General features: G+C 45.5%; 1 protein-coding gene across 3 annotated transcripts; it reads right to left on the bottom strand.

Moving 5' to 3' along the window:
• Positions 1-707: 707 nt before the first annotated feature.
• LOC145337922 (leucine-rich repeat-containing protein 14-like) lies at positions 708-26,109 on the bottom strand. 3 transcript variants are annotated; one of them, XM_080182702.1, is made up of 5 exons: positions 25,984-26,109; positions 20,291-20,654; positions 18,587-18,628; positions 10,624-11,265; positions 708-3,778 (listed from the first exon to the last, which is right to left on the bottom strand). In XM_080182702.1, the coding sequence occupies exons 2-5, from the start codon at positions 20,611-20,613 to the stop codon at positions 3,205-3,207; spliced, it is 1,581 nt and encodes a 526-aa protein (XP_080038828.1). In that variant the 5' UTR covers positions 20,614-20,654; positions 25,984-26,109; the 3' UTR covers positions 708-3,204. The 3 variants fall into 3 exon arrangements, with proteins under 3 accessions (XP_080038828.1, XP_080038829.1, XP_080038830.1); XM_080182703.1 differs by having other exon boundaries at positions 25,989-26,109; XM_080182704.1 differs by lacking the exon at positions 18,587-18,628.
• Positions 26,110-27,803: the final 1,694 nt, after the last annotated feature.

Below are 27,803 nucleotides of genomic sequence, written 5' to 3'. Positions count from 1 at the left end.
TGGGGATGTTCACTGATGACTGCATAATGTCATTCACATCTCCTCAAATACTGAAGCGCTGTGTACCCATCTGCAGCAAGACTTGGGCTGAATAACAGCAAAGCAGCTCACCACCCTCAGGGCAATTAGGGATGGGCAACATATGCTGGCCCAGCCAGGGACAGCCACATCCCGTGAACTGGCTTTGCCTGTCACTGACACTCATCCCGTAACAGTGAATATAAAGTAAAGTTTTGCTCTCCAGCGAGCTATGGGTAACCAGGCGATAATGCACAAAAATGGCAGGGCTTCATTCACTATTAGCTAGATTGGATAGTGGATGAGGAAAATAGGATTGAAGGGAAGACAGTACATGATTAGGATGGATGTCTGCGGGTGCATGCACACCAGATGGACTGCGATGGTAGTCCATCAGCACCTTTCTGATTAACAGCCAGTGAGCTGCTGTGCTAATGCCACTTACCTCCCCACAGAAGGACCTACAGCACAGTAGCTGACAGAAGGAAATTAATGAAAAACATTCAAAATCCATGCACAAAGCTAACCTGTTGTTATTTTAAACAGGCCAAGATGGATACTCAAAATGAGAAACAAGAAGCTCCCCCCACCAACATCAGCTTACTTTGTGCTGGGGTGATGTGATGTCCTTCCCCACACTTATGTACATCACCAGTGATGCACAGGAATGAAAATGAAATAAAGTCATCTCAAAGAGAAAAATAATTCAATTTTAATGTATACATCTGAAGACCAACATACTTGAGTTCAAATCAAATCTACATTTCTTATTCAGCAGCTAATTGTCCTTTTTAACCCTATGTTGTGCACTTTGTACAATGATTAAACAGGACTGGGGTAATTCAAGGTGGCAGTGAGCACCACTGGAGGTGTTGGAGTCTCAGTAATCAGAAAACAGGATTAATGAGATGTCACCTGCCCCAATTTCCATGAAACACACACAGTAAATACTGGAACCAGCAGGTCAGACAGCATCTGCAGAAACACACACACAGTTGTCTTGTTTGTCATTTTGATTGTGTTTTGCTCCCATTCTGACCTTTTTGTCCTTGCTCTGTTAGTGTCCCAACAACACAAGCTTAAGTCTGTTTCTCTCTCCCCAGATGCTGCCTGACCTGCTAGTATTTCCAGCACTTTGGTTTTAACTAGAGATCTGCAGTATTTTGTTTTTATCCTGACCAGTTATGAGGCAGATAGTTGGTGCTGCTGTTGATGAGCGGACCATCAATTCTGCACCCCAATTTCTTTGTAATCCACAGGCTGCCTGGTTAATTTTACAGTGTCTGCACCATGGTTTCTGACAGAATGTAGTATTACACACAAGCAGTTCTTCAGGAGGTAAATAGCCATTTTAGGAATGGCAATAAATGATGGCCTAGTCAGTGACATTCACATCATGAATGAATTAATAAAATTGTACAATTCTGCATTCAGCCATTTCAGCGCAGTTGTGAGGTGGAATGAAAATCCTCTGTAGGAAATCCAATCCCATCCCTTATTACTCCCTGATGACCAACGGCTTCACAAATGCACAGACAGCGATCAGGAATATGCTGTCAGGGATCAACAGGCAATGTACAAGCAACGTGCACAGACACGCGCATACGTGTGCGCACAGAGGGAATATTATTGAGGACAGGCTCACTCTGCTGCCTCTGGCTTCTTTGAATAAACATTTAAAACATTAAAATAATTACACACTTCTAACTCCTGTACGACTCAAGGTGCCATTTTTCCACGCAAATTGTGATTTGTACCAAGTCACACTGTGTTGTATTATACCTGGGCCCAAAGCTGGTGACCTTGAAATAATCCTACAGTGCAGGAGGCTATTCAGCCTATCGAGTCTGCACTGACCACAATCCCACCCAGACCCTATCCCCATAATCCTATGCATTTAGCCTAGTTAGTCCCCCTGACATAGCCAATCTACCTAACTGGCATGTCTTTGGACTGAGAAAACCGGAGCACCCAGAGGAAACCCATGCAGTGGACATGCAAACTGTACTGTGACCTGAGGCCAGAATAGAATCTGGGTCCCTGGTGCTGTGAGGCAGTAGTGCTAACCACTGTCTCACCCACCTCAATCTAACGGATCAGCCAATGTCCACAATTGGCTTGTGGGTCACTCAAATAATCTTCAGCACCTTAACAAGCTGGAGTCTAGCATCCGACGCTTGCTGTGTTTTAGACATGCTGTATAAATTTCACTGTGCTGAGCACAGCCTCTCTCTCCCTCCTCTCCCAGATATAAATACAACACAGGACTCTCTTGCTTTGGTTCATCTGTGAATGAGTTAAACAGAGGTGGATTATTAGATCCATTTTCTAATAAGGTCTAATACTGACCAATACTTTAAACATTCAATAAAATGTCTCATAACTCTAATTTGACAGTTTAACAAAATTGTCCGTCATTCTTAAAGGCACCTATTTGGCAAATTGCTACTTCACCTGTGACTCAGTGTCAATGAAAGGGTTAATGGTTCAATGGCCACTGTAACCAAATAGCACAGCATGTGGGCAAACTGATTTGAAAGAATGAATTAACTAGATTCTCTCTATATTTACAACCTTACGATGCACTAACTGGTTGGAACATCAAAAATTGGCCCAGGGATACAGCAGAATTTCAGAGAGCCTGCCCACAGTTTCTTTATAATCACTTGCATGTTCTCTCAAAGCTGGACACTGATAGAGAGACTGAATCTTGCCCTGATTCAAAGTGCGTCTTTGTTACCATCAGCCTTTGCAAAGGCCAAGGGTATAGGTTAGCTCACATCACGACCTTCCCCAATACTCAAACCAGCCTCTCGAGGCTCCATTTCTGGATTCAATAAACCCACCTTCCATTGCACACTGAATCCACTGGCTTAGGGGTTGGCTTGATTGAATAGAGATGGAAAAGAAAAAATTGGTTCCACATGCACTCTGTATATGCACACAGGCAGGGGAAGGCATTGAAGAAAATGGCTCAGCTAAATCCCTCCTTAAAAAGATAAGCCAATGAACTGAAATTTATTACAACTTGTGCCAATGATTTTTAAGCTGTAAGGTTAGAGATATATAATTATAATCTAATGAGAAAATAGTGAACATATAAAACCAATTCATATAAATTGTATCTGTCTCAAACGCATTTAATACAAGCTGTTCCTGTTGTTTAAAAAACGATGGCTGTTTGTTTTAGTACAACTGCAACATATCAAGTGAGAAATCATTGTATAACTCGACTGTTGTGACAATATCTGTTCGCACTGCTTTTAACCGGATCTCATTCAGTTCAGCATCAACCCGACTCAGCTTCTCCTGATCAATGCTGTAGTCAATAAGGTCATATGTAGATGGGGGCCAGGGGAGTCCTTCTTCATAGCAGTCAACTGGAATAGGATGCACAACAATCTTAAGGACTGGTAACAGGACTGCTGTGTGCAGCAGGGCCTTAAGGCCCTGGCTGGATATCGGGTTACAGAAGCAGCTGAAATACTGGAGCTGAGAGCAGTGCCTGAGGGCAGGCAGGAAGGAGGTGAGCTGTCTGTCCATCACCCTGCACTCCATGATGTCCAGGTAGACCAGTGAGGTGGAGGAGTGCTGCAGGATCTGGCAGAAGGGGCCCAACAGTACATCAGACAGATTGTTGCCACTCAAATCCAGCTTCCTCAGGAAAGGGGCGTGATGACTGGTGGCCAGGTACGTTGCATCGGTGGGTAGAAGATAGCAGTAAGCAAGTTCCAGGCTCTCCAAGGGTTTCTGCAAGACACTGTTTGAAACAAATCCATTACACTCCACAGGAGCAGGGCCCAATGTTGTACAGCTGTACAGCAAACAGCACAGAACAAACTACTTACTGTAGTGAACTGCTCAGGCCCAGCCTGGGACCGCACAATTAAGGGATAGACGCTGAGACAGACAAGAACTCGTGCTCATATATCACCTCAGATCTCGGAGGATCCCACAGCCCTTCATATAGCACAGGGGCGGGGGCATGCTGAAAGTACTAAATAGTCCTGTTCCCATTCAAAGTATCAGCTTGTTCAGTGGGTAGTTGCAATCTCACCTCTAAGTCCCACTCCAGAAAGCTGAACACCTGACTTTGTTTAACATCTCAACAAGTGCAGCACTGGTGTCACACTAAGGCCCCTCGCACGTAGATATGATCTGTGTTACTTCAAAGAGAAAAAGAGCAGTTCTTCCCATCAATATTCACCCCTTTACTAACAGCACTAAAACAAAAACAATGTGCAAATGGACTTTCTTCCCCACAGTAGTGATTAAAAGTCAGAGGTCCCTCCTCCCCCTCCAAAGACTCATTTTAGGTGATGCAGCATTTCACTGACATCTCCTTCAAGAAATGGGGAGGTTAAGAAGGTTAACAGCTAAACTTGAGATCAAAACAATATAACTGCCAAGTGACAAAGCTAACAGGTATCTAGAGGAAGAATGAGATGCGATTTGTCCAGTAACAAGATTTGCAGACATCTCGAGAACTTGAGGTGCAAATGGCATATCAGAAGAAATTGTTTACCAGATATCTGTGCAGCTACATAATTGATAACTACTAAAGACAAGAAATTGGAGAGATCGACAATTGAATCCATAGTGTGGTATATTCCTTATTGGGAAGCAGGCTAGTTTTACGTCCAACAGGCCAAGAGGCTAGAGTTACATTCAACAGCAGGCAGGCCAAAATCTTCAGAGAGGCCAGTTCCATCTCTGAGCAGAGACCTGTTCTATCTAACACTTAGAGCTACGGCAGATTGCAAATATTCTCCTCAAAGGTATAGTTTTGTGCCTTCGCTGAACCAGGAAGCGGTGTTTTCCCAGACCTGGTCATCTAAGCTATGTTGTGTGGAAACTATGAGCTAGATTTGATTTAGTTACTAAATTGGACATTGTTCGGAAAAAGGGGTATCACACTGAGTTCAGGGGACAGGGGTATATTTTGGGAACAGATAAATTTCAGAAATATATTAACTAAATTAACCATTAAGTGTCATCTTCTTGTCATGTGTCTTTTCTTTTTCTTGAATAAATATTCTTTAACTGTTTAGACAAATGTGCTCTCACTGGGTTGTATGCTATTCCTAACAATCCAAACAAATTTACACAACAGCTAGTGTTTCAAGTTGGGACATTCTTGCATATAACAGCAGCAGGGTTTGTGACAGTCACACTTGCTGCTCCCAATGCCATCTCGTCTGCATTGGGAAGACTAAATGCAAATTGGGTGGCTGCTTTGTAGAACACCTTTGCTCTGTCCACAAGCATGACAGGATTGGACAGGGTAGATTCAGAAAGGATATTCCCACTGGTGGGGGCATCCAGAACTAGTGGTTATGAAAAAGAACAAAGAAAATTACAGCTGAGGAACAGGCCCTTCTGGCCTCCAAGCCTGCACCAACCACGCTGCCTGAATTAACTAAAACCCCTTACCCTTCCGGGGACCATATCCCTAAATTTCCATCTCATTCATGTACTTGTCAAGAGGCCTCTTAAAAGACACTACTGTATGCGCTTCCACTACCACCCCCGGCACAAGTTCCAGGCACCCACCACCCTCTGTAAAAAACCTGCCTCATACATCTCTTTTAAACCTTGCCCCTCGCACCTTAAACCTATGCATCCTAGTTACTGACTCTTCCACCCTGGGAAAAAGCTTCTTACTATCCATTCTGTCCATGCCTCTCAGAATCTTGTAGACTTCTATCAGGTCACCCTCAACATCCGTCGTTCCAGTGAGAACAAATCAAGTTTCTCCAACCCCTCCTCAAAGCTAACGCCCTTCATATCAGGCAACATCCTGGTAAATCTTTTCTATACCCTCTCCAAAGCCTGCACACCCTTCTAGTAGTGTGGCAACCAGAATTCAATACTATATTCCAAGCGCGGCCTAACTAAGGTTCTATAAAGCTGTAACATGACTTGCCAATTTTTAAACTCAATACCCAGCCCGATGAAGGCAAGCATGCCGTGTGCCTTCTTGATTACCTTCTCCACCTGCATTGCCACTTTCAGTGACCTGTGTACCTGTACACCCAGATTCCTTTGCTTATCAATACTCCTAAGGTTCTGCCATTTACTGTATATTTCCCATCTATATTAGACCTTCCAAAATGCATTACCTCACACTTGTCCATCTCTCCCCCCAAGTCTCCAACTGAACTGTATCCTGTCGTATCCTCTGATGGTCCTCGTCGCTATCAGCAAATCCACCAATCTTTGTGTCGTTCACAAACTTACCAATCAATCCAGTTACATTTCCCTCCAAATCATTTATATATATTACAAACAGCAAAGGTCCAGCACTGATCCCTGAGAAACACCACTTGTCACAGTCCTCCATTCAGAAACACACCCTTCCACTGCTACCCTCTATGACTGAGCCAGTTTTGTATCCATCTTGCCAGCTCACCTCTGGTGCAGAAGGTGAAGTTGTATGGGATCAGTCTGCCATGAGGGACCTTGTCAAAGGCTTTACTGAAGTCCATGTAGACAACATTCACTGCCCTACCCTCACCTATCATCTTCGTCACTTCCTCGAAAAACTCAATCAAGTTTGTGAGACACAACCTCCCCTTCACAAAACCACGTTGCCTCTCACTAATACATCCATTTATTTCCAAGTGGAAACAAATCCTGTCTTGAACAATCCTCTCCAGTAATTTCCCACCACTGATATAAGGCTCACCCGCCTATAATTACCTGGATTATTTTTGCTACCTTCTTAAAAAAGGAATGTTGGCTGTTCACCAATCCTCTGGGACCTTCCCTGTTTGCCCTTAAATGCCCTGTTTGTGAACAGAACTCCCACTTACCTGACGAAGGAGCAGCGCTCTGAAAGCTAGTGGCTTTTGCTACCAAATAAACCTGCTGGAATTTAATTTGGTGTGAGACTTCTTACTGTATCTTCCCTATAGCCAGTGAGGATATAAAGATTTCTCTCAAGGCCCCAGCAATTTCCTCCCTTGCCTCTCTCAGTATTCTGGGGTATAGGGGTATATCCCGTCAGGGCCTGGGGGCTACCTTAATGTTTCTCAAGAACCCCAATACCTCCGCCTTTTTGATCTCAACATGACTCAAACTAGTGACTAGTGGAGTGCCCCAGGGATCAGTGCTGGGGCCTCAGCTATTTACCATTTATATACATGATCTGGAGGAGGGAGCTGAGTGTAGGGTGTCGAAATTTGCTGATGACACAAAGATAAGTGGAAAAGCAAATTGTGCGGAGGGTGTAGAAAGTCTGCAGAGGGATCTAGATAGGCTAAGCGAGTGGGCGAGAACCTGGCAGATGGAATACAATGTTGGCAAGTGTGAGGTTATCCACTTTGGCAGGAATAATAGTAGGAGGGACAACTATTTAAAGGGTGAAAAGCTGCAGCAGGCTATGGTGCAGAGGGACCTTGGGGGGTCCTTGTGCATGAGTCGCAAAAACCTAGCCTACAGGTGCAGCAGGTGATCAGGGATGCTGGCCTACATAGCGAGGGGGATTGAATATAAAAGTAGGGAGGTCTTGCTGCAACTGTACAGGGCACTGGTGAGGCCACAGCTGGAGTACTGTGTGCAGTTTTGGTCGCCGTACTTGCACAAGGATATTTTGGCCTTGGAGGGAGTGCAGAGGAGGTTCACTAGGCTGATACTGGAGTTGAGGGGGTTGAACTTTGAAGAGAGGCTGAATAGACTGGGCTTGTACTCGTTGGAGTTTAGAAGGATGAGGGGGATCTTATTGAGACATATAAGATGATGAAGGGGATGGATAGGGTAGAGGTTGAGAGGTTCTTCCTGCTCAGAAAGGACAGCAGGACTAGAGGGCACAGCCTCAAGATGGGGGGGGGGGGGGGGGGGGGCGCAGTTTAGAACAGAATTGAGGAGGAACTTCTTCACTCAAAGCGTGGTGAATTTGTGGAATTCTCTGCCCGTTGAAGTGGTGGAGGCTACCTCGCTAAATATACTTAAGACACGGGTAGATAGGTTTTTGGTAGGCAAGGGGATTAAGGGTTATGGGGAGAAAGCGGGAAAGTGGAACTGAGCCACTTCAGATCAGCCATGATCTTACTGAATGGCGGAGCAGGCTCGAGGGGCTAGATGGCCTACTCCTGCTCCTATTTCTTATGTTCTTGAACTATCTACACACTTTCCCAGAGTTATCATCCACCAAGTCCTTCTCTTTAGTGAATACTAACACAAAGCTCATTTAATACCTCGCCCATTTCCTCTGGCTCCACACAGATTCCCTTCCCTTGACCTTGAGTGGGCTAACCCGCTCCCTATCTACCCTCTTGCTCTTTATATATCTGTAAAAAGCCTTGGGATTTTCCTTAATCTTGCTGGCCAGTGCTTTTTCATGGCCCCTTTTAGCTCTTCTTACTCCTTGCTTAAGTTTCTTTCTACTTTCCTTATATTCCACACTTGCTTTATGTGTTCCCAGCCTTCCAGCTTTGACAAATGTTTCCTTTTTAGGCTCACAATATCTCTCATTATCCAAGGTTCCCAAAGCTTGCCAAACTTATCCTTCATCCTTACAGGAATGTGCCGGTCCTGAATCCCTATCAACTTACAATCGGAAGCCATCCACATGCCAGATGTTGATTTGCCCTCAAACATCTGCCCCCAATCTACATTCTTCAGTTCCTACCTAATATTGTTGTAATTAACCTTCCCCCAATTTAGCACCTTACCTTGAGGACTACATTTACCTTTATCCATCAGTACCTTAAAGCTTACTGGATTGTGGTCACTGCTCCCCTACTGAAACATCAACCACCTGGCCAGGTTCATTCCCTAATACCAGATCCAGTATGGCCCCTTTCCTAATTAGACTATCTACATACTGTTTCAGGAAGCCCTCCTGAATGCTCTTTACAAACTCTGTCCCATCCACGCTCCTAGCACTGAGTCCCAGTCAATGTAGAGGAAGTTAAAATCTCCCACAACAACCCTATTCCTTTCACACCTTGCCAAAATCTGCCTACATATCTGTTCCTCTATCTCCCACTGGCAGTTGGGTGGCCTATAGTAAACCCCCAACATTGTGATTACACCTTCCTTATTCCTGAGCTCTACCCATATTGCCTTGCTGTATGAACCCTCTCAAGTGACCTCCCAGAGTACAGCTGTGATATTCTCGTTAACCAGTAGTGCAATTTGAGGATAAGGTGCAAACCTTTTAGAACTGAGGCGAGAAGTTTTTTCACCGAGAGAGTGGTGAATGTGGAATTTACTACCACAGAATGTAGATGAGGCCAAAATATGGTGTGATTTCAAGAAGAAATAAGATATTGAATTTGATAATCAGCCATGAGCAAAATGAATGGCGGAGCACCCACCCCTCCCACTACAATTGAAATGTAGTCACTGTTGTAATGTCACAAAATAAGGTGAGAAAGTAGTTGGTGAGGAGAATGCAGAGTATATCTGCAGAGTGGACAACAACATGTGGATGGGGCTACAATATGATAAAGCATGAAATTATCCAGATGGTTAGAGAATGGGAAAGATCTCCATTCAGAGGGACCTGGGTGCCTTTGTAGATAAAGAATAAAAGTTAGCATGCAGATGGAAAGGCAAATGGCATCTTCTTCTTACCTGATTATACTTTTCACCCCTTCCCCTGCCATGGTTGAGATATGGGCCTCATCATCCTTGTTGCAACCTACTCACCTCATCATTAAAATACTGGCTCTCCATTGCCTACACATCTCACCTCAACACTGAAATAGTGCTTACAGAGCCCTCATGATATCCCAGAGACTTTCAGAAGATTGCAGTCATCACTGGTTTGACATCCTTCCCACAAACTGTCATTCACAAGAAGACCAGTATTTTTTTCTATTCACAGGATGTGGACGTTGTTGGCTAGACCAGCAATTGTTGCCCACCTCTTATTGCCCTTGAACTGAGTGGCTTGCCCAGCCATTTCAGAGGGCAATTGAGAGTCAACCACACTGTGGGCTCTGGAGTCACATGTAGGCCAGACCAAGTAAGGACGGCAGATTTCCTTCCCGAAAGGACATTAGTGAACCAATGGGGTTTTCTGACAATCGGCAATGGTTTCATGGTCATCAGTAGATTCTTAATTAGAGATTTTTATTGAATTTGAATTTCACCATTTGTTTTTAAGTTTTTAAAGTTTATTTATTAGTGTCACAAGTAGGCTTACTTTAACACTGCAATGAAGTTACTGTGAAAATCCCCTACTTGCAGAGTCCGGGACCTGTTCGGATACACAGAGAATTTAGCACGGCCAATGCATCGAACTAGCACGTCGTTCGGACTGTGGAAGGAAACCGGAGCACCCGCAGGAAACCCACACAGACTCCAAAACTTTGTTTTTATGTTATGTTTCCAATTCACTCAGTATGCAAAGGCTTTTGTAACTCAAAGGAGAATTGAGGAAAGAAAAATAAACTTTTGAACAGAGATACGATGAAAGGATTCAACTTACTCCTATTACTGCTCACACGAGAATGATCCTCACTCAGTATCACTGTGAAATCGGACAGCCCCAAACCTTTATTTTAGGACTATTTCTCGGACTGGTGTGAATGCAAGTGACAGGGACAAGGACAAGGAATGGAATAAGAGACACACGTGTGTTTGATCACTTACCTCAGCAGTTCACGGATGCGTCCGGATAGTCTGGAGGATGCCAGGTTTAACTCTTTAACATTAGGCAGCTGGCTGAAAGCTGTCACCATGCTCTGAAAGGACTCCTCCATCTCAGGGGTCATGTGTCTCACATCAATATTACTGTAGGGAAGCTTCAGGCTGATCAGATTCCCAAATATGGGAAAGTAAGGGAACACAGCATTGAGTCCACTCAGACCCAGATTATTGTATCGTAGCTCAATCTTCCTAAGAACTACTGGGTCCAAGAGTTCAAGGATACTAACTGTCTTTTTTGCAGATAATTCCTCTGCTCGAAGATCTCGGCATTTCAAACACAAGGGAGAGGTTTTGCCAATTTGTAGCGCGTCCCTTACTGTTGCGTAGGAGTTGCTTGTGATGAAGAGATTGGCGTGGATCTCAACACACATCTGGCTGTCACAGGCTCCATCCAGTAGGGCACCACCTTTGCCTTTCCTCCGCTTTGATGAACTGTACTCGTCCCTCTTGCTAGTCCGAGATATATCAATGCAAGCTTTGGCCAAAGCCACAGTTCGGGACCACTGACCAATGGTATCTGCATCTTGCCTATCTCCATCATCCTGGAGTCCTGTAAGATCCACAACACGGAGCAGTCGGTGTTTCCTACAAAGACAGAAATCATTGGAATCACCATTACTCAGCTTCAGAACGTCACAATGCCTCAACTATCTCATTAAGCAAAGAAGCAACTCTCAGCCCAAACATAAACACAAAATGCCTATTATGGTATGGGGGCAGCTTTTAAGATTGAACAGGGTGGCACAGTGGTTAGCACTGCTGCATCACAGCACCAGGGACTAGGGTTCATTTCCAATCTTGCGTCACTCTGTAGAGTCTGCAGGTTCTCCCCTTGCGTGGATTTCCTCTGGGAGCTCCGGTTTCCTTCCACAGTCCAAATGTTGTGCGGGTTAGGTGGACTGGCCATGTTGGGTGTACAGGGATATGAGCCTAGGTGAGATGGTTGTTCAGGGAATTGGTGCACGGAGATGTGGGCCTAGGTGAGATGGTCTTTCAGAGAGTTGGCACAGATTTGTTGGGCCAAGTGGCTTCCTTCTGCACTGTGGGGATTCTATGGTTTCACAGCTCTAAAGGCTGGAAGAGACACAGCTCAGGGGTTATCTGATAGAAACATATTCTACCCTATTGAAGAATACTATCTGTGCAGAAGATCAGAACTTGAAGTCATAAATATAAGATAGTCCTAAATTCTTTCTTGGTTTTATCCAAAACTTATTTACTCAGAGCGGTGTGAAAGGGAGAAAGGAACAGAAGGCAGCTCTAATAGGCTGAGATGAAGTTCACTGCTTGGAGAAGGCTCCTTTGGAGTATTAACACTAGAATGGGCTGAATGGCCTGTGCAATAAATTCTATGCAACTTTAGTTCTCCAAAAGGAAAAAAAAATAATTATTTTACAGCCCAGTTTAGGCCAGAATCTGTAACTTTGCCAGTGATAATGCTCTTTAAACACAAAATGTGCTACAAAAGTAATTAGTCAGATCTCACTCCTTGCCAACCAACCAGATTTCTGAATCTCAACATCTTAAACCCAAAACTCTCATCCTTTATATCTTTCCATGGCCTCCCTCTTCCCCCCCATCTGCACCACATGGTGAGCTCTCTTGACAGGCTAGATATCAGACACAGGTAGTAGCTTGATCAGAGTGATTTGACATTTTAGTATTAATACAGCAAAGGTTCCTAATTGGTCCTTGGAATGAGAGGGTTGTCCTATGATGAGACTGAGTTGATTGGGTCCACATTCTTTGAGGTTTGAAAGAATGAGATGCAATCTCTCAGGGGAAGGTGCTGGTGCAGTGGTATTGTCACTGGACAATAGGTCCAGAGACCCACAGCAACGTTCTGGTTTGAATCCCAGCACAGCAGATAATGAAAATTGAATCAAATAAAAATCTAGAATTAAAAGTCTAGTGATTACCATGAAGCCCATTGTCAGAAAAACCCATCAGGTTCACTAATGTCCTTTAGGGAAGGAAATCCTCCATCCTTATCCTGTCTGACCTACCGTTGACTCCAGACCCACAGCAATGTCCCCTGAAATGGCTGAACAAGCCAGTTTAAGGGCAATTAGGATTGGGTAATAAAATGCTACCCAGCCACCATCACCCACACCCACTGTAGTAGGGAATGAGTTAATGAGCTTTGTAATACTTGAGAGAATGAGAAAAAATATCCAGTAATCTACATGCAGCCTGGTTTCATATATTTCAGATAAATGTAACTTTGTTTTCGTGTGCCCAGTCTGCAGCTGCCCTTGCTGTTGTACACAAGTTTCAAGTGACCCAGACAGGGAGACGGCAGCTGCTCTTGCTATTGTACACAAGTTTTATGATAGGCCTGCTTAGAAATGTAGTTGACCCAGCTTGTAGTTAAGTTGTGTCTTTAATTTCATGGACTTTCGCCTAATATAGTGAAGCTTGCATGTCCTAAATGTATTTATATTCATTATATACTGCTTATATGTACCAACACATTATAATATATATCATACAACTTGTGAGCATAGATTGTTATACCGGCCCGTTAATTTTAACTTGTCTTGTGGGCCTATACGTTAGCCAAGGGCTAATCACACACATGAATTACAGCCTTGAGATAACCATAAAGAAATGCCGAGGCAGCCATGTTCCCACAATGGAGGACAACCCACAACCTGGGAACCTGCTGAGAATGAGAAGATGCGTACGTGACGGCAGGGCGGGGCGGTGAATAAATACGTGCTCTTAACTTGTGTTCGGACAGACGCCTGGGGAACCCCTGTTAGGTGCCAGGTGTATCTCCCAAAAGCTTTTGAATAAACTGCTGTACTTTGACTCACAGTTAGTCTCAGAGGTACCTTGACCTACAACACCCACTAAACAAAGACAAAAAAGAAACTTGTAAGATTCTGAAGGAGTTTGATTGAGTAGACAACACACACATTGTTTCCCCTGGTCGGGAAATATAAAACACAGGGCACAGTCTCAGAATAAAAGGGCTGATCATTTCAGATGAGATGAGGAGAAATTTCTTCACTCAGAGTTGTGAATTTCTACCCAGAGAGTTGTGGGATAGAGGATATATTGAAAGCTGGGATAGGCAGACTTTCAGTCTGTCAGAGAACTAAGGAATATGTGGATTGGGCACAAAATGGAGTTGCAACCCAAGATCAATCATGATCCTATTGAATTGAGCTGACTCATCATATATCCACAGTGCAGAAGGTAATCATCTTACAAGCACACCTAGACCTTATCCCTGTAACCCCACATATTCACCCTGCTTAATCCCCCTGACACAAAGGGGTAATTTAGCATTGGTAATCCACCTACCCTGCACATCTTTGGACTGTGGGTCAAAATCGGAACATCCAGAGGAAACCCATGCAGACACAGGGAGAACTTGCCAACTCCACATGGACAGTGACCCAAGACCAGAATTGAGCCCGAGTCCCTTGCACTGTGAGGCAGCAGTGCTAACCACTGTGCTGCTCATCGATGGGCCAAGTGATCTACTGACTGCTCCTATTTTGTTCTTGTCCACTTCTATTTACAACTTGGTAGTGTGTCCAACCAGATATTCAGAATAGAATGCCAGTCCACAAAATAGCTACTTCACTGTGGGATCCAATCTGTCAGTGGAGTTTTAATAACAACTCGAGAACACTTCACATCAGATCCTTACAACCAGCAGAGCTGACAGCAGGTTTATTATAAGGTCACATGTAAAATGGTCAAAATTATAGGATATACACCCTTGTGGATGAGATAATATTTAGCATCTCAGCCTATAATTGACCTGGGCTCAGCTGACGTAGTAATTGAAAAGCATGTTATGATCTATGAGGATGTGTCTAGGGCGGTGGATAGAGGAGAGCCGGTGGATGTGGTCTTTCTGGATTTTCAGAAGGCGTTTGATAAGGTACCTCACAAGAGGTTACTGCAGAAGGTCAGAGGACATGGAGTTGGGGGTAGGGTGTTAGCGTGGATAGAGGATTGGTTGTCAAATAGGAGGCAGAGAGTGGGGGTCAATGGGTGCTATTCGGATTGGCGGTTGGTGACTAGTGGGGTGCCCCAGGGGTCGGTGCTGGGGCCTCAGCTATTTACCATTTATATAGATGATCTGGAGGAGGGAACCGAGTGTAGGGTGTCGAAATTTGCTGATGACACCAAGATTGGGGGAAAGGCAAATTGTGCGGAGGGTGTGGAGAGTCTGCAGAAGGATCTAGATAGGCTGGGTGAATGGGCCAGGAAATGGCAAATGGAATTTAATGTTGGCAAGTGTGAGGTGGTCCACTTTGGTAGGAAGAATGGTAGGAAGGACTATTACTTACGTGGCGAAAAACTGCAGCAGGCGACGGTGCAGAGGGACCTCGGGGTCCTTGTGCATGAGTCGCAAAAACCCAGCCTGCAGGTGCAGCAGGTGGTCAGGAAGGCGAATGGGATGCTGGCCTTCATAGCGAGGGGGATTGAATATAAAAGTAGGGAGGTCTTGCTGCAGCTGTATAGGGCATTGGTGAGGCCGCAGCTGGAGTACTGTGTGCAGTTTTGGGCGCCGCACCTGCACAAGGATATTTTGGCCTTGGAGGGAGTGCAGAGGAGGTTTACTAGGCTGATACCGGAGTTGAGGGGGTTGAGCTATGAGGAGAGGCTGAATAAACTAGGCTTGTACTCGTTGGAGTTTAGAAGAATGAGGGGAGATCTCATTGAGACGTATAAGATGATGAATGGGATGGATAGGATAGAGGTGGAAAGACTCTTCCCGCTCAAAAAAGACAGTAGGACTAGGGGGCACAGCCTCAAGATAAAGGGGGGGCAGTTCAGAACGGAGTTGAGGAGGAACTTCTTCACTCAAAGGGTGGTGAATCTCTGGAATTCTCTGCCCGTTGAAGTGGTGGAGGCTGCCTCGCTAAATATTTTTAAGAAGCGGGTTGATGGGTTTTTGATAAGAGAGGGGATTAAGGGTTATGGGGAGAGGGCGGGAAAGTGGAACTGAGCCACGACAGATCAGCCATGATCTTATTGAATGGCGGGGCAGGCTCGAAGGGCCAGATGGCCTACTCCTGCTCCTATTTCTTATGTTCTTATGTTCTTATGTTCTTATGATCAAAGACTGATATATCTGGCCAAAACAAGCACACAATCCACAAAGTGAGATTAGAGTAAAAAATAAAGCACACCTTTGCAAACCCTGGTGCTTAAAGGAATTTAATTTTGCAGAATTGATTTGTAGCTTAAAAATAATGATCACCAACACTACTCAATAACATTCGAATATCAATATTATAATTGCTGTGAACGATTAAACTTCTGATCACAAAGAGGCCACACAGCTCCTCAAACCTATTCCACTTTTTGAACTGATTTATTATTGTCATGTTACAGTGAAAAATATTGTTTCATGCGCTAAACAAAGCATACTGTTCATTGAGAAGGAAACGAGAGTGCAGAATGCAGTATTACAGTCATAGTGTGTAGAGAAAGAGCAACTTAATGCAAGGTAGGTCCATTCAAAAGTCTGATGGCAGCAGGGAAGATGCTGTTCTTATGAGTTGGTTGGTATGTGACCTCAGACTTTTGTATCCTTTTCCTGACAAAAAGAGGTGGAAGAGAGAATGTCTGGGGTGCGTGGGGTACTTGATTATGCGGACTGATTTTCCAAGGCAGGTGGAAGGCTGGTCTGAGTGATTGACTGGGCTTCATTCACAATCCTTTGTAGTTTCCTGTGGCCTTGGGCACAGCAAAAGCCATACCAAACTGTGTTTCAACCAGAAAGAATGCTTTCTATGGTGCATCTGTAAAAGGTGGTGAGAGTCGTAGTTGACATGCTAAATTTCCTTAGTCGTCTGAGAAAGCAGAGGTATGATGTGCTTTCTTAACTATAGCATCCACATGGAGGGACCAGGACAGGTTGTTGGTAGCTCGAAGCTCTCGACCATTTCTACTTCATCCCTGTAGATGTAAACAGGGGCGTGTCCTCCACTATGCTTCCTGACTATCTCCTTCATTTTGTTGACATTGAGGGAGAGATTATTGTTGTCGCACCAGTTACCAGATTCTCTCTTTCCTGTACTCTGGCTAGTCATTGTTTGACATCCAACCCACAACAGCGTCATCAGCAAACTTGAAAATCGAGTTCAAGGGGAATTTGGCCACACAGTCATAGGTGTATAAAGCGTATAGTAAGGGGCTGAACACACAGCCTTGTAGAGCACCAGTGTTGAGGATGATCGTGGAAGAGATGTTGTTGCGCATCCTTACTGACTAAAGTCTGTGGATTAGTAAGTCTACGATCCAGTTGCAGAGGGAGGAGCCAAGCCCCAGGTCACGAAATTTGGAGATGAGTCTCGTAGGAATAACAGTGTTAAAGGCTGAGTTGTAGTCTATGGAGTCTGATGTAGGTGTCTTTGTTATCTAGGTGTCCCAGGGTTGAGTGTAGGGCCAGGGAGATGATGTCTGGTGTAGACCTGTTGCAGCAGTAGGTGAACTGTAGGGGATCCAGGCAGTCTGGGAGGCCGGAACTGATTCATGCCACGACTAACCTTTCAAAGCACCTCATAATAATGGATGTCAGAGCCACTGGATGATAGTCATTAAGGCATGCTGCCTGACTTTTCTTTGGTTTCGGGATGATGGTCATCTTCTTGAAGCAGGTAAGGATCTCAGATTGGTGTAAAGAGAGGTTGAAGATGTCTGTGAATATCCTTTGCCAGCTGGTCCACGCAGAACCTGAAAACTCATCCAGGTACTCCATCTGGGCCACTTAAGGTTGCAGTTGATCAACTCCACACCTCCTCCCAATCCCATATCTCTCCCATATCTTAGTGCCCAAATATCCATCAATCTCCACGTCGGAGTATCCACAGCCCTGAATTAGTGAATTCCAAAGGTTCACAGCTCTTTGCATGAAGAAATTTCTTCCCACCTCAGATAAATAGCCAATTACCTATTCTGAGACCATGACCACAAGTTCTAGATTGCCCAGCCAAGGAAAACACCCTCTTAGAGGATTTGATGCTAAGAACGTTATCTGTTTCAGTAAGAACATTCTAAACTAGAGAATAAAGGCCCATTCCACTCCAATCTCATCCCAACTGTCAGTCTAGTGAACTTAATGGTACACACAAAGGCAAGTCAACCAGATTCCCCACCCGGGACCCTTAAGAGAATCTCCCTTGTGACTCTCAATCCTAGATGAGGAATCTCCATTGCCCCATCTTAATTTCCTAGGTTGGGCAACCAGCACACTGTATTTCCCTCCAAAGTTAAAATAATCTACACAGCAATTTAACAGCAAGTTTATCTTTGGGTAAGTATGGAGCTTGGGATAGATAACAGTTTTAATGTAAGGTTCTCTCACCTGTGTTTGCATTATTTTGAAAGCACACTGTGACAGCCTTACATGGGGTAATTGATCAGCATTTGATAAGGAGAGGGAATGCTGATTGGAAGCATACACAAGCCACCCGCTAATGGGTATTGTTCAATATACAGGATCACAGTTTCCATTTTTAAATTCATTCTCAGTTGTTACCAGTTGGTAATGGGAGGGGAGAATATTTCAGGACACCGTTAGTGCCAACCAGGCATAAAGCAGCTAAGTACTTCCTGCCCAATCTCCCCTCCATCCATCCTCCTTTCCAGGACATTGAAGGCATAAGTATATGGCTCTCCCATCATATCCCATTTCCCTGGGACAGAGGGTAGGGTCTATGACTTTCTCCCAAAGCATCATGACAAGCAGATTAACTAACTACCCACTTTCAGTTAAAGGGAAAGGGACAAAGTCAAAGACTCTCCTATAATGCAAAACAGGCAAGGAGAGGGTTGCATCCCAAATTATTCTCAGGGACTTGCCCTGCGACACACAAAAACTCTTTACATGATAAAATACTGTCTTTCTGTGCTTTAATAATATTGGCTGTACCTAAGCTTGATATTGTCCTGAGATGTTGATGCTTTTGTTTTTCTGCAAAATAACAAAAAGAAGTTAACAATTCCAGCTCATCTTTCCTTTGTCCCCACTCTCAGCTTCCCTACAAATACAGAAAGTCCCCCAGCCCTTTCCTTAGCTCATCAATAACCCCCAGATTCTTTCTGCCATACCTCTGCTTTAAACCTCCCATTTCCCTGAAAGAATTCAGTACAACCAAACATGTGATACAACACACACTGCACCCTGGATATAGGTACAGAGGTCAGCCAGTCTAATGGGCTGAGTGTGAGAGATAATCTCAGGAAGAGAATTCCTTTTTGGGAAGGTGTTAGAATTTCCCCTTTTGATATGTCCATGCACTAAGGCTGCTGAGCAGGTGCTGGAAATATACACCAGCAGCTTCAAAGGGTCTTCCCTTCTTTCTGCATTCCCATTTTCCCTCAGCAGCATGGCTGAGAGACAGCTAAGAAGAGAGACTCCGATTTCTCTCATTCTTTGAGATACAGGTGTCGCTGACCGGGCCAGCATTGGTTGCACATCCCTAATTGCCATTCAGAGAAACTACAGAGCAGAAGGAAGCCATTCGGTCCATTGAGTCTACACCGGCAACATTCCCACCCAGGTCCCATCCCCATAACCCCACATCCTTACCGTTCGTCCCCCAACACTAAGGGGCAATTAATCATGGCCAGTCAACCTAATCTGCATATCTTTGGACTGTGGGAGGAAACCAGAGCACCTGGAGGAAACCCACGCAGACAAGGGAGAACTCGATAGTCACCCAAGGCCAGAATAGAACCAGGTCCCTAGCACTTGAGGCAGCAGCCCTAACTACTGTGCAAGCCACAGAATGGCTTACTCGGCCATTTCAGAGAGCAGTTCAGTTGAGTCTGGTGTCACAGGTACGCCAGGCAAGGTAAGTATGGCAGATTTCCCTCCCTAAAGGACATTAATGAAAAAGGTGAGTTTTTACAACAACCATAATGATTTCATAGTTACTGAAATCATTTTGAGATTGCAGATTTTATTCATTGGTAGGATTTAAGCCCACATCCCCAGATCACTAGCCCAGGCCCTGGGTTAGCAGTCAGTGACATTACCACATCATCTCCACTTTCAAGCAGTCTGATGCTGTGACACAATATTGCAGGTTACAGGAGTAACAGTGTGCCCGACCACTGCGGTTGGGCCAGAGGGCTCCACAAAATGATCTCTGAAGACCCTCCAGATCAGCTGCATAAGGTGTCGTTCCCATCGAGAAAACCCACTGCAGCTAACTCAGGTTGGATATTATATTGTTCCTACCCCTGCCAGCCCACATTCCTGAACACAAGTACCTCCAGGGTACATGTTCACTGCTGGAACCCAGGGTACCTCAGCTAAGACACCATTCCTCATGTGGACGGTATATCGATGAACGGCAGCATGAGATGGGGGAGGGGGGCCCTCTAGCCAGTTATGCCTTCCCTAGATTGTGGAGAGCAGGCAAAGTGAATTCTAAAAATGCCCAATGCTGAAGTAAGTTCAGCAGAGAATGGTGTTAGAATGCCCATGGTCTGCGTCACTCCACTGGTATCAATAGAGTAACCAAAATGGGTTTAATTTTATCAAAACAAATTTACGGATTGTCAAATGATTAACAGGCCCCAATATTACAAAGCAGTACACTCGTGCTGGAACCATCCCAGTTAGTACCTGATGGGGGTGCGGTTCTGTCGTAGCTCATTCATTAGGTAGTCCTTTACTCCCAATATTACTGCCTGCAAGCACTGCTTGTTGGGCTTCTCCCGGATCACATCACGGTCGCAGTGCTTGCATCCCTTCAGGATGGTGGAGAAATTCAGAATGCTGAAGGGCCACCTCTGCACCACATCACGGAGCACCAGTGTCCGTATGTCCAGGAAGGCAGCTTTGAACAATACCGGGTAGATCTCACGGGGGATGTAGTCCAGGGCTTTGCGGGTCGAGGCGTGGTCTGAGATCACTTTCTGTGCACAAAAGAAGACCAAAGAATGCATCCTTCCAAACGAACAGCCCAGATGTTGCAGTTAGTGGATGGCTGGAGGGAGACAGAAATATACCTGTCAAGTCCAACAAACACAGTCTTTTTGTAGCATTGTCTCCACTCAGCCTCTGGGCCAGCAACTTGTGCAGTATTACTATATAGGAGTGCTCACTCCCAGTGGTCAGAGCTTCTCAAAAGGTTAATGCAATCTAAGTCTACACACTGTTTCAAATAGTTCATTTTCAGTCACTGGGTAGTACACATCGGAAAGAGAGAAATGTTGATGGTTCTTATTTTGCATTCAGCAGGACAAGTACAAGAATGCCAAACTTTAAAAATCAACAATTTATACTACAGGACAAAAAGGGTATCAATCCCTGGCTGAGAAGTTGCCATGGTGAAAGCAACAATGATCTATGGGCTCCACAAATTCCCAGCTAATTCAAAAAAAGTGCAAGACTTTAACATTCTTTTTGTTGCAGAGTAGGGGTCTCTATGAATGTATGTTGCCTCAAACACTGAAATGACTAATGTTACAAGCTCAATGGATCATAAATGGGTTGTTAGTGTAGCTCTCAGCACACTCAGGATTGTTCAGCAAGTGCTGCCCAAAGAATCACATCAAACAGTTGACATTTTGTTTTGGGTATTTGGTTGATTGAATGAAGACAAACTGTATTGTTACATGGGGCAGCATAGTGGCACAAGGGCAGTACAGTGATCAGCATTGCTGCCTCAGCGCCAGGGATCTGGATTTGATTCTGACCTTGAATGACTGCATGGAGTTTGCACGTTCTCCCTGTGTCTGCATAGGTTTCCTCCCACAATCCAAAGATGCATGGGTTAGGTTGGTTGGCTATGCTACATTCTTGAGTATCAGGGGTTAGCAAGGCAAATATGTGGGATTACAGGAATAGGGCCTGGGTGGGATTGTTGTTGGTGCAAATCAGATGAGTGGAATGGCCTCCTCCTGTACTGGAGGGATATTATGATTTAATTGAAGGAATGTGTTGCTTAGTTCAATCAGCCAATTATCGTGATGTACATAGTTCATTTTCACTACTCCATTTTTGCATTCCTCAACCAATGGAATTTTCAACATCTGATCTCAAGATGCAGAAAGTGTGTTGCCGGCCACTGAAAGGAAAAATTAAATTCATAATTTCTCTTCTTCTCTCTGTAGGTGTTCTTTCATCTTCTTAATCAACGAATGGGGCAGTACAGTGGCACAGCGGTTAGCACTGCTGCCTCTCAGTGCCAGGGATCCGGGTTTGATTCCCAGCTAAGATCACTGTCTGTGCAGAGGCTGTACGCTTTCCGTGTCTGCATGGGTTTCCTCCAGGTGCTCTGGTTTTCTCCCACAGTCCAAAAGACATGCTGGTGAGGTGTACTGGCCATGCTAAATTCTCCCTCAGTGTACTTTAACAGGTGCTGGATTTTCACAGTAACTTCATTGCAGTATGTGTGACACTAATAAATAAACTTTTATAATAGATTTGGTTTAGTTCAGTTGGCTGGACTGCTGGTTTGTGATGCATGGCGAAGCCAACAGCATGGGTTCAAATCCCGTTCTGGCTAAGGTTAAAGAACATAATATAAGAACATAAGAAATAGGAGCAGGAGTAGGCCATCTGGCCCTTCGAGCCTGCCCCGCCATTCAACAAGATCATGGCTGATCTGTCGTGGCTCAGTTCCACTTTCCCGCCCTCTCCCCATAACCCTTAATCCCCTCTCTTATCAAAAACCCATCAACCCGCTTCTTAAAAATATTTAGCGAGGCAGCCTCCACCACTTCAACGGGCAGAGAATTCCAGAGATTCACCACCCTTTGAGTGAAGAAGTTCCTCCTCAACTCCGTTCTGAACCGCCCCCCCTTTATCTTGAGGCTGTGCCCCCTAGTCCTACTGTCTTTTTTGAGCGGGAAGAGTCTTTCCACCTCTATCCTATCCATCCCATTCATCATCTTATACGTCTCAATGAGATCTCCCCTCATTCTTCTAAACTCTAACGAGTACAAGCCTAGTTTATTCAGCCTCTCCTCATAGCTCAACCCCCTCAACTCCGGTATCAGCCTAGTAAACCTCCTCTGCACTCCCTCCAGGGCCAAAATATCCTTGCGCAGGTGCGGCGCCCAAAACTGCACACAGTACTCCAGCTGCGGCCTCACCAATGCCCTATACAGCTGCAGCAAGACCTCCCTACTTTTATATTCAATCCCCCTCGCTATGAAGGCCAGCATCCCATTCGCCTTCCTGACCACCTGCTGCACCTGCAGGCTGGGTTTTTGCGACTCATGCACAAGGACCCCGAGGTCCCTCTGCACCGTCGCCTGCTGCAGTTTTTCGCCACGTAAGTAATAGTCCTTCCTACCATTCTTCCTACCAAAGTGGACCACCTCACACTTGCCAACATTAAATTCCATTTGCCATTTCCTGGCCCATTCGCCCAGCCTATCTAGATCCTTCTGCAGACTCTCCACACCCTCCGCACAATTTGCCTTTCCCCCAATCTTGGTGTCATCAGCAAATTTCGACACCCTACACTCGGTTCCCTCCTCCAGATCATCTATATAAATGGTAAATAGCTGAGGCCCCAGCACCGACCCCTGGGGCACCCCACTAGTCACCAACCGCCAATCCGAATAGCACCCATTGACCCCCACTCTCTGCCTCCTATTTGACAACCAATCCTCTATCCACGCTAACACCCTACCCCCAACTCCATGTCCTCTGACCTTCTGCAGTAACCTCTTGTGAGGTACCTTATCAAACGCCTTCTGAAAATCCAGAAAGACCACATCCACCGGCTCTCCTCTATCCACCGCCCTAGACACATCCTCATAGAACTCCAGTAAATTTGTCAGACACGACTTCCCTTTAATGAAACCGTGTTGCGTCTGCCCTATCAAGCAATTCCCTTCAAGATGCCTCGCAATTTCCTCCTTAATGACGGATTCTAACATTTTACCTACCACAGACGTTAAACTAACCGGCCTGTAATTCCCCGCCTTTTGCCTGGCACCCTTCTTAAACAACGGCGTAACATTAGCCGTTTTCCAATCCTCCGGCACTTCCCCGGAATCCAGCGACGTCTGGAAAATAACCACCAAGGCATCCACTATCACCTCCGCCATTTCTTTCAGAACCCTCGGATGCATTCCATCCGGTCCTGGGGACTTGTCCACAATCAGCCCCTCCAGTCTGTCGCGCACCACCTCTCTAGTAACAGTAATGTCATTAAGACCCTCCAGTCCTACCACCTTTCCATCGCTAACACCCGGCAAATTATTCACGTCCTCCTCCGTGAAGACAGAAACAAAAAAGTTATTCAAGACCTTAGCCATATCCCCATCCCCTACCACTAGGTCCCCTTTCTCATCCTCTAAAGGACCAACGTTCACCCTAGCCAGCCTCTTCCTTTTTATATATTTATAAAAACTAAAGGTCCTGCCCTCTCAACTCTGACCCTTGCCTGTGGTGTGGTGATCCTCAGGGTTAAATCACATCAGTCAGCTCTCTCCCTCAAAGAGGATAACAGCCTGTGGACATCTGGGACAATGGTGACTTTTTCTTTACTTAATATATTTCAATATCTTCTCTACAACTGATGTCAGGCTAACAGGTCTGTAGTTCTCCACTTCCTTTCTTTCTTAAATTGTGGGGTACATTTCCCAACCCCAGCCTGCAGGATGGGAATCTATCAAGTCTCAGTTTCTCCAGTACTACCTTTTTTTAAACTAACACTAATTTTTTCTTGTTCCTCATTCCCACTAGGCCTTTGGTTCTCTATTTCTGGAAGGTTTTCTGTCCCTTCCTCCATGAAGGCAAAGTAATTAGTTAGCGTCTCTGCCATTTCTGTATTCCCATCATAAAATCTCCTGTCTTTACCTCCATTGGGCCCACATTTGTCTTTGCTAAACTTTTAACATAGCTTCAGAAGTTTCTACAATTCATTTTATGTTTCATACTTTATTCTCCTTTCATCAGTTTCATGGTTCTCCTTTGCTGAATTTGAAAATGCTTCAAATCCTCAGACTTTATGCTTTTTTTGGCATTTTGACAAGTCCCTTTGACGCAATACAATCTGTAACTTCCTTTCTTAGCCACGGGTGACTCACTTTTCCTATTGGATTTTTGTAAAACCACATTAATTCTTTAAATACTAGCCATGTCTATCTATCTCCATACCTTTTAACCTATTTCCCAATCCACCACAGCCCTCGTCCCTCCCTCATACCTTTATGGTTTCCGTTGTTTACATTTAAAGCCCTAGTTTTGGATTGAACAACATTTTCAAACTTTATCACTGACACACATTCCTAAAGTTCTTTTACAACAAGATTAATCAGGTCTTCCTCTTGTATAGTCAAAAATAGACCATTGTCTAACATTGTTCACATCAAACTGCCTGCAGCTGCTATGAATTTGATCCATTGCTGTACTAATATCAGAGGCCCCAGATCTGGTGACATAGATTCAAGTTCCCCCCATGGCAACTGGTGGGGTTTGAATTCAGTTAATATATCTGGAATATAAAGTTGGCCTGAATAATGGTGACCACAAAACTATCAATTAATGTAAAAACCCATTTGGTCCACTCACGTCCTTTAGGAAGGAAATCTGTTGTCCTTGCCTAGTCTGGCCTACAGGTCACTCCAAAGCCATAGCAACATGGATAATTCCGAAATGACCTAGTAAGCCACTCAATTGCATCTACAAGGATTAGCTTTGGCCTTGAGACCAGTCCAGTGGCACTGCCTTGCCACTACTAGCTAGATGGCTGGTTAGTGATGTAGAATGATGCCCAGCAGCACAGGTTATTCTTCTCAACCTTGCCCTGCGCCTGAGGTGTGGTGATGTTCAGGTTAAATTACCAGTCAGCGTTCCCCTTAAAGGAGAGAGTGGGCTATGGTCATCTGGGACGATAGCAACTCTATCTTGACGGCACAACCAGGCAGATAGAGGAACAGGGCTGCTGTGAATTAAAGTCTGCTGCTCCTGTCTAAAGAGCAAAGGGTTAAAGGCCAGACTGTGAGCAGTTCCTGAGAGATTGGCCAGGGGGGAAGTGGGGCTCTGCATTCGGTTCTTTAACATCAATGCCTCCCATTGTAGATAAGGTGAAAGTACAGGAGAAGCAGCAACAACAAGCAGAGATTTCACCCGGCACAGCAACTGCACAATTCACCAATAACTTCAAACCATCTCCCTCTGCAACCCTGCCCGGGAAACAGGAGGCTCCAGCAGGGCCTCACCCGCCTGCCCAGGCCCCGGTTTCAGGTTGGGAACTGGGCACGGGCCTCTCCCCTCCTCCGGGCCGGGTCGGGCCTCTCCTCTCCCCCGGCTCGGCCCGGGCCTCTCCTCTCCCCCGGTCCCTCTGCCCGCACCTTGCCTGTTCTCCGGCCGCGGTTGAGACTGGCTGTCAGCGCGGTGGGCGCCGAGACTCCATGGAGACGTAGCCGTTGCCATGTCCCCGCGGAGGAGCCGCGCCTGCGCACAGCCCAGTTTTCCCGTCCTGCTCTCCGAATTGTGACGTCAGCACCCGGTAAAGGGGCGGGGCCCGGACTGGGGAGGGGGGGCTAGAGAAAAGGGCGGGGCCATGACGGAGAGAACAGGGAGGGCGGGGCATAGGGAAAGAGGCGGGGCCGGGGTAGATAAGGGGCGGGGCTCAGGGCACGCCCCGCGACACTTCGGGGCCGCATCACAGTGCCACCCGGAGGCGGGAGGTCAGAAGCTACTTCGCTGCTCCAACTCCTGGTGGTTGCTGTAACACAGTAAAAAGTCTGACAACACCAGGTTTTAGTCCAACCTATTTATTGCAGCTTCAGGATAAGGCAAAGATGGTGACCATGTAACACAAGAGTCCATTCAGCCCATCATGTTCCTTGAAATAGCTCTCCACCCAGTCTCCTCCCCCCGTAAAAATGGGTTTTCCAAAGATCTATTCCTTCTTGAAAATGATTTACATAAAGAAGCAATAGCAGACATTTAAGGAGATAATTCAATACTCTGTATAAAGATAGAATTCATAGAAACTCTACAATGCAGGAGGAGGTCATTCGGCCCATCGAATCTACATAAGAACATAAGAAATAGGAGCAGGAGTAGGCCATCTAGCCCCTCGAGCCTGCCCCGCCATTCAATAAGATCATGGCTGATCTGAAGTGGATCAGTTCCACTTTCCCGCTTTCTCCCCATAACCCTTAATCCCCTTGCCTACCAAAAACCTATCTACCCGTGTCTTAAATATATTTAGCGAGGCAGCCTCCACCACTTCAACGGGCAGAGAATTCCAGAGATTCACCACCCTTTGAGTGAAGAAGTTCCTCCTCAACTCCGTTCTAAACTGCCCCCCCTTTATCTTGAGGCTGTGCCCCCTAGTCCTACTGTCCTTTCTGAGCGGGAAGAATCTCTCTACCTCTACCCTATCCATCCCCTTCATTATCTTATACGTCTCTATAAGATCCCCCCTCATCCTTCTAAACTCCAGCGAGTACAGACCCAGTCTATTTAGTCTCTCTTCATAGTCCAACCCCCTCATTTCCAGTATCAGCCTAGTGAACCTCCTCTGCATTCCCTCCGAGGCCAAGATATCCTTGTGCAGGTGCGGCGACCAAAACTGCACACAGTACTCCAGCTGCGGCCTCACCAGTGCCCTGTACAGTTGCAGCAAGACCTCCCTGCTTTTATATTCTATCCCCCTCGCTATGAAGGCCAGCATCCCATTCGCCTTCTTGATCACCTGCTGCACCTGCAGGCTGGGTTTTTGCGATCATGCACTAGGAGCCCCAGGTCCCTCTGCACCATCACATGCTGCAGCTTTTCGCCCTTTAAATAGTAATCCCTCCTACTATTATTCCTGCCAAAGTGGATAACCTCACACTTGCTAACATTGTACTCCATCTGCCAGGTCCTCGCCCACTCGCTCAGCCTATCCAGATCCCTCTGCAGACTTTCTACACCCTCCGCACAATTTGCTTTTCCACTCATCTTCATGTTTAGGCACCAAAAACAATCCCATCCCAGGACCTATTCCCAATCCCACACATTTACCTGCTAATGGCAAATATTGTGCCTTTGTTTAAAAAGGGCTGCAGGGAAAAGCCTGGGAACTACAGGCCAGTGAGCCTCACATCTGTGGTGGGTAAATTGTTGGAAGATATTTTGAGAGACAGGATCTACAGACATTTAGAGACGCAAGGACTGA

The sequence above is a fragment of the Carcharhinus amblyrhynchos genome, unplaced genomic scaffold (genome assembly GCF_965287045.1).
Source record: "Carcharhinus amblyrhynchos unplaced genomic scaffold, sCarAmb.v2.hapA scaffold_81, whole genome shotgun sequence".
In the NCBI taxonomy this organism is placed as follows: Eukaryota; Metazoa; Chordata; class Chondrichthyes; order Carcharhiniformes; family Carcharhinidae; genus Carcharhinus; species Carcharhinus amblyrhynchos.
This window is presented reverse-complemented; position numbering and strand designations above follow the sequence as displayed.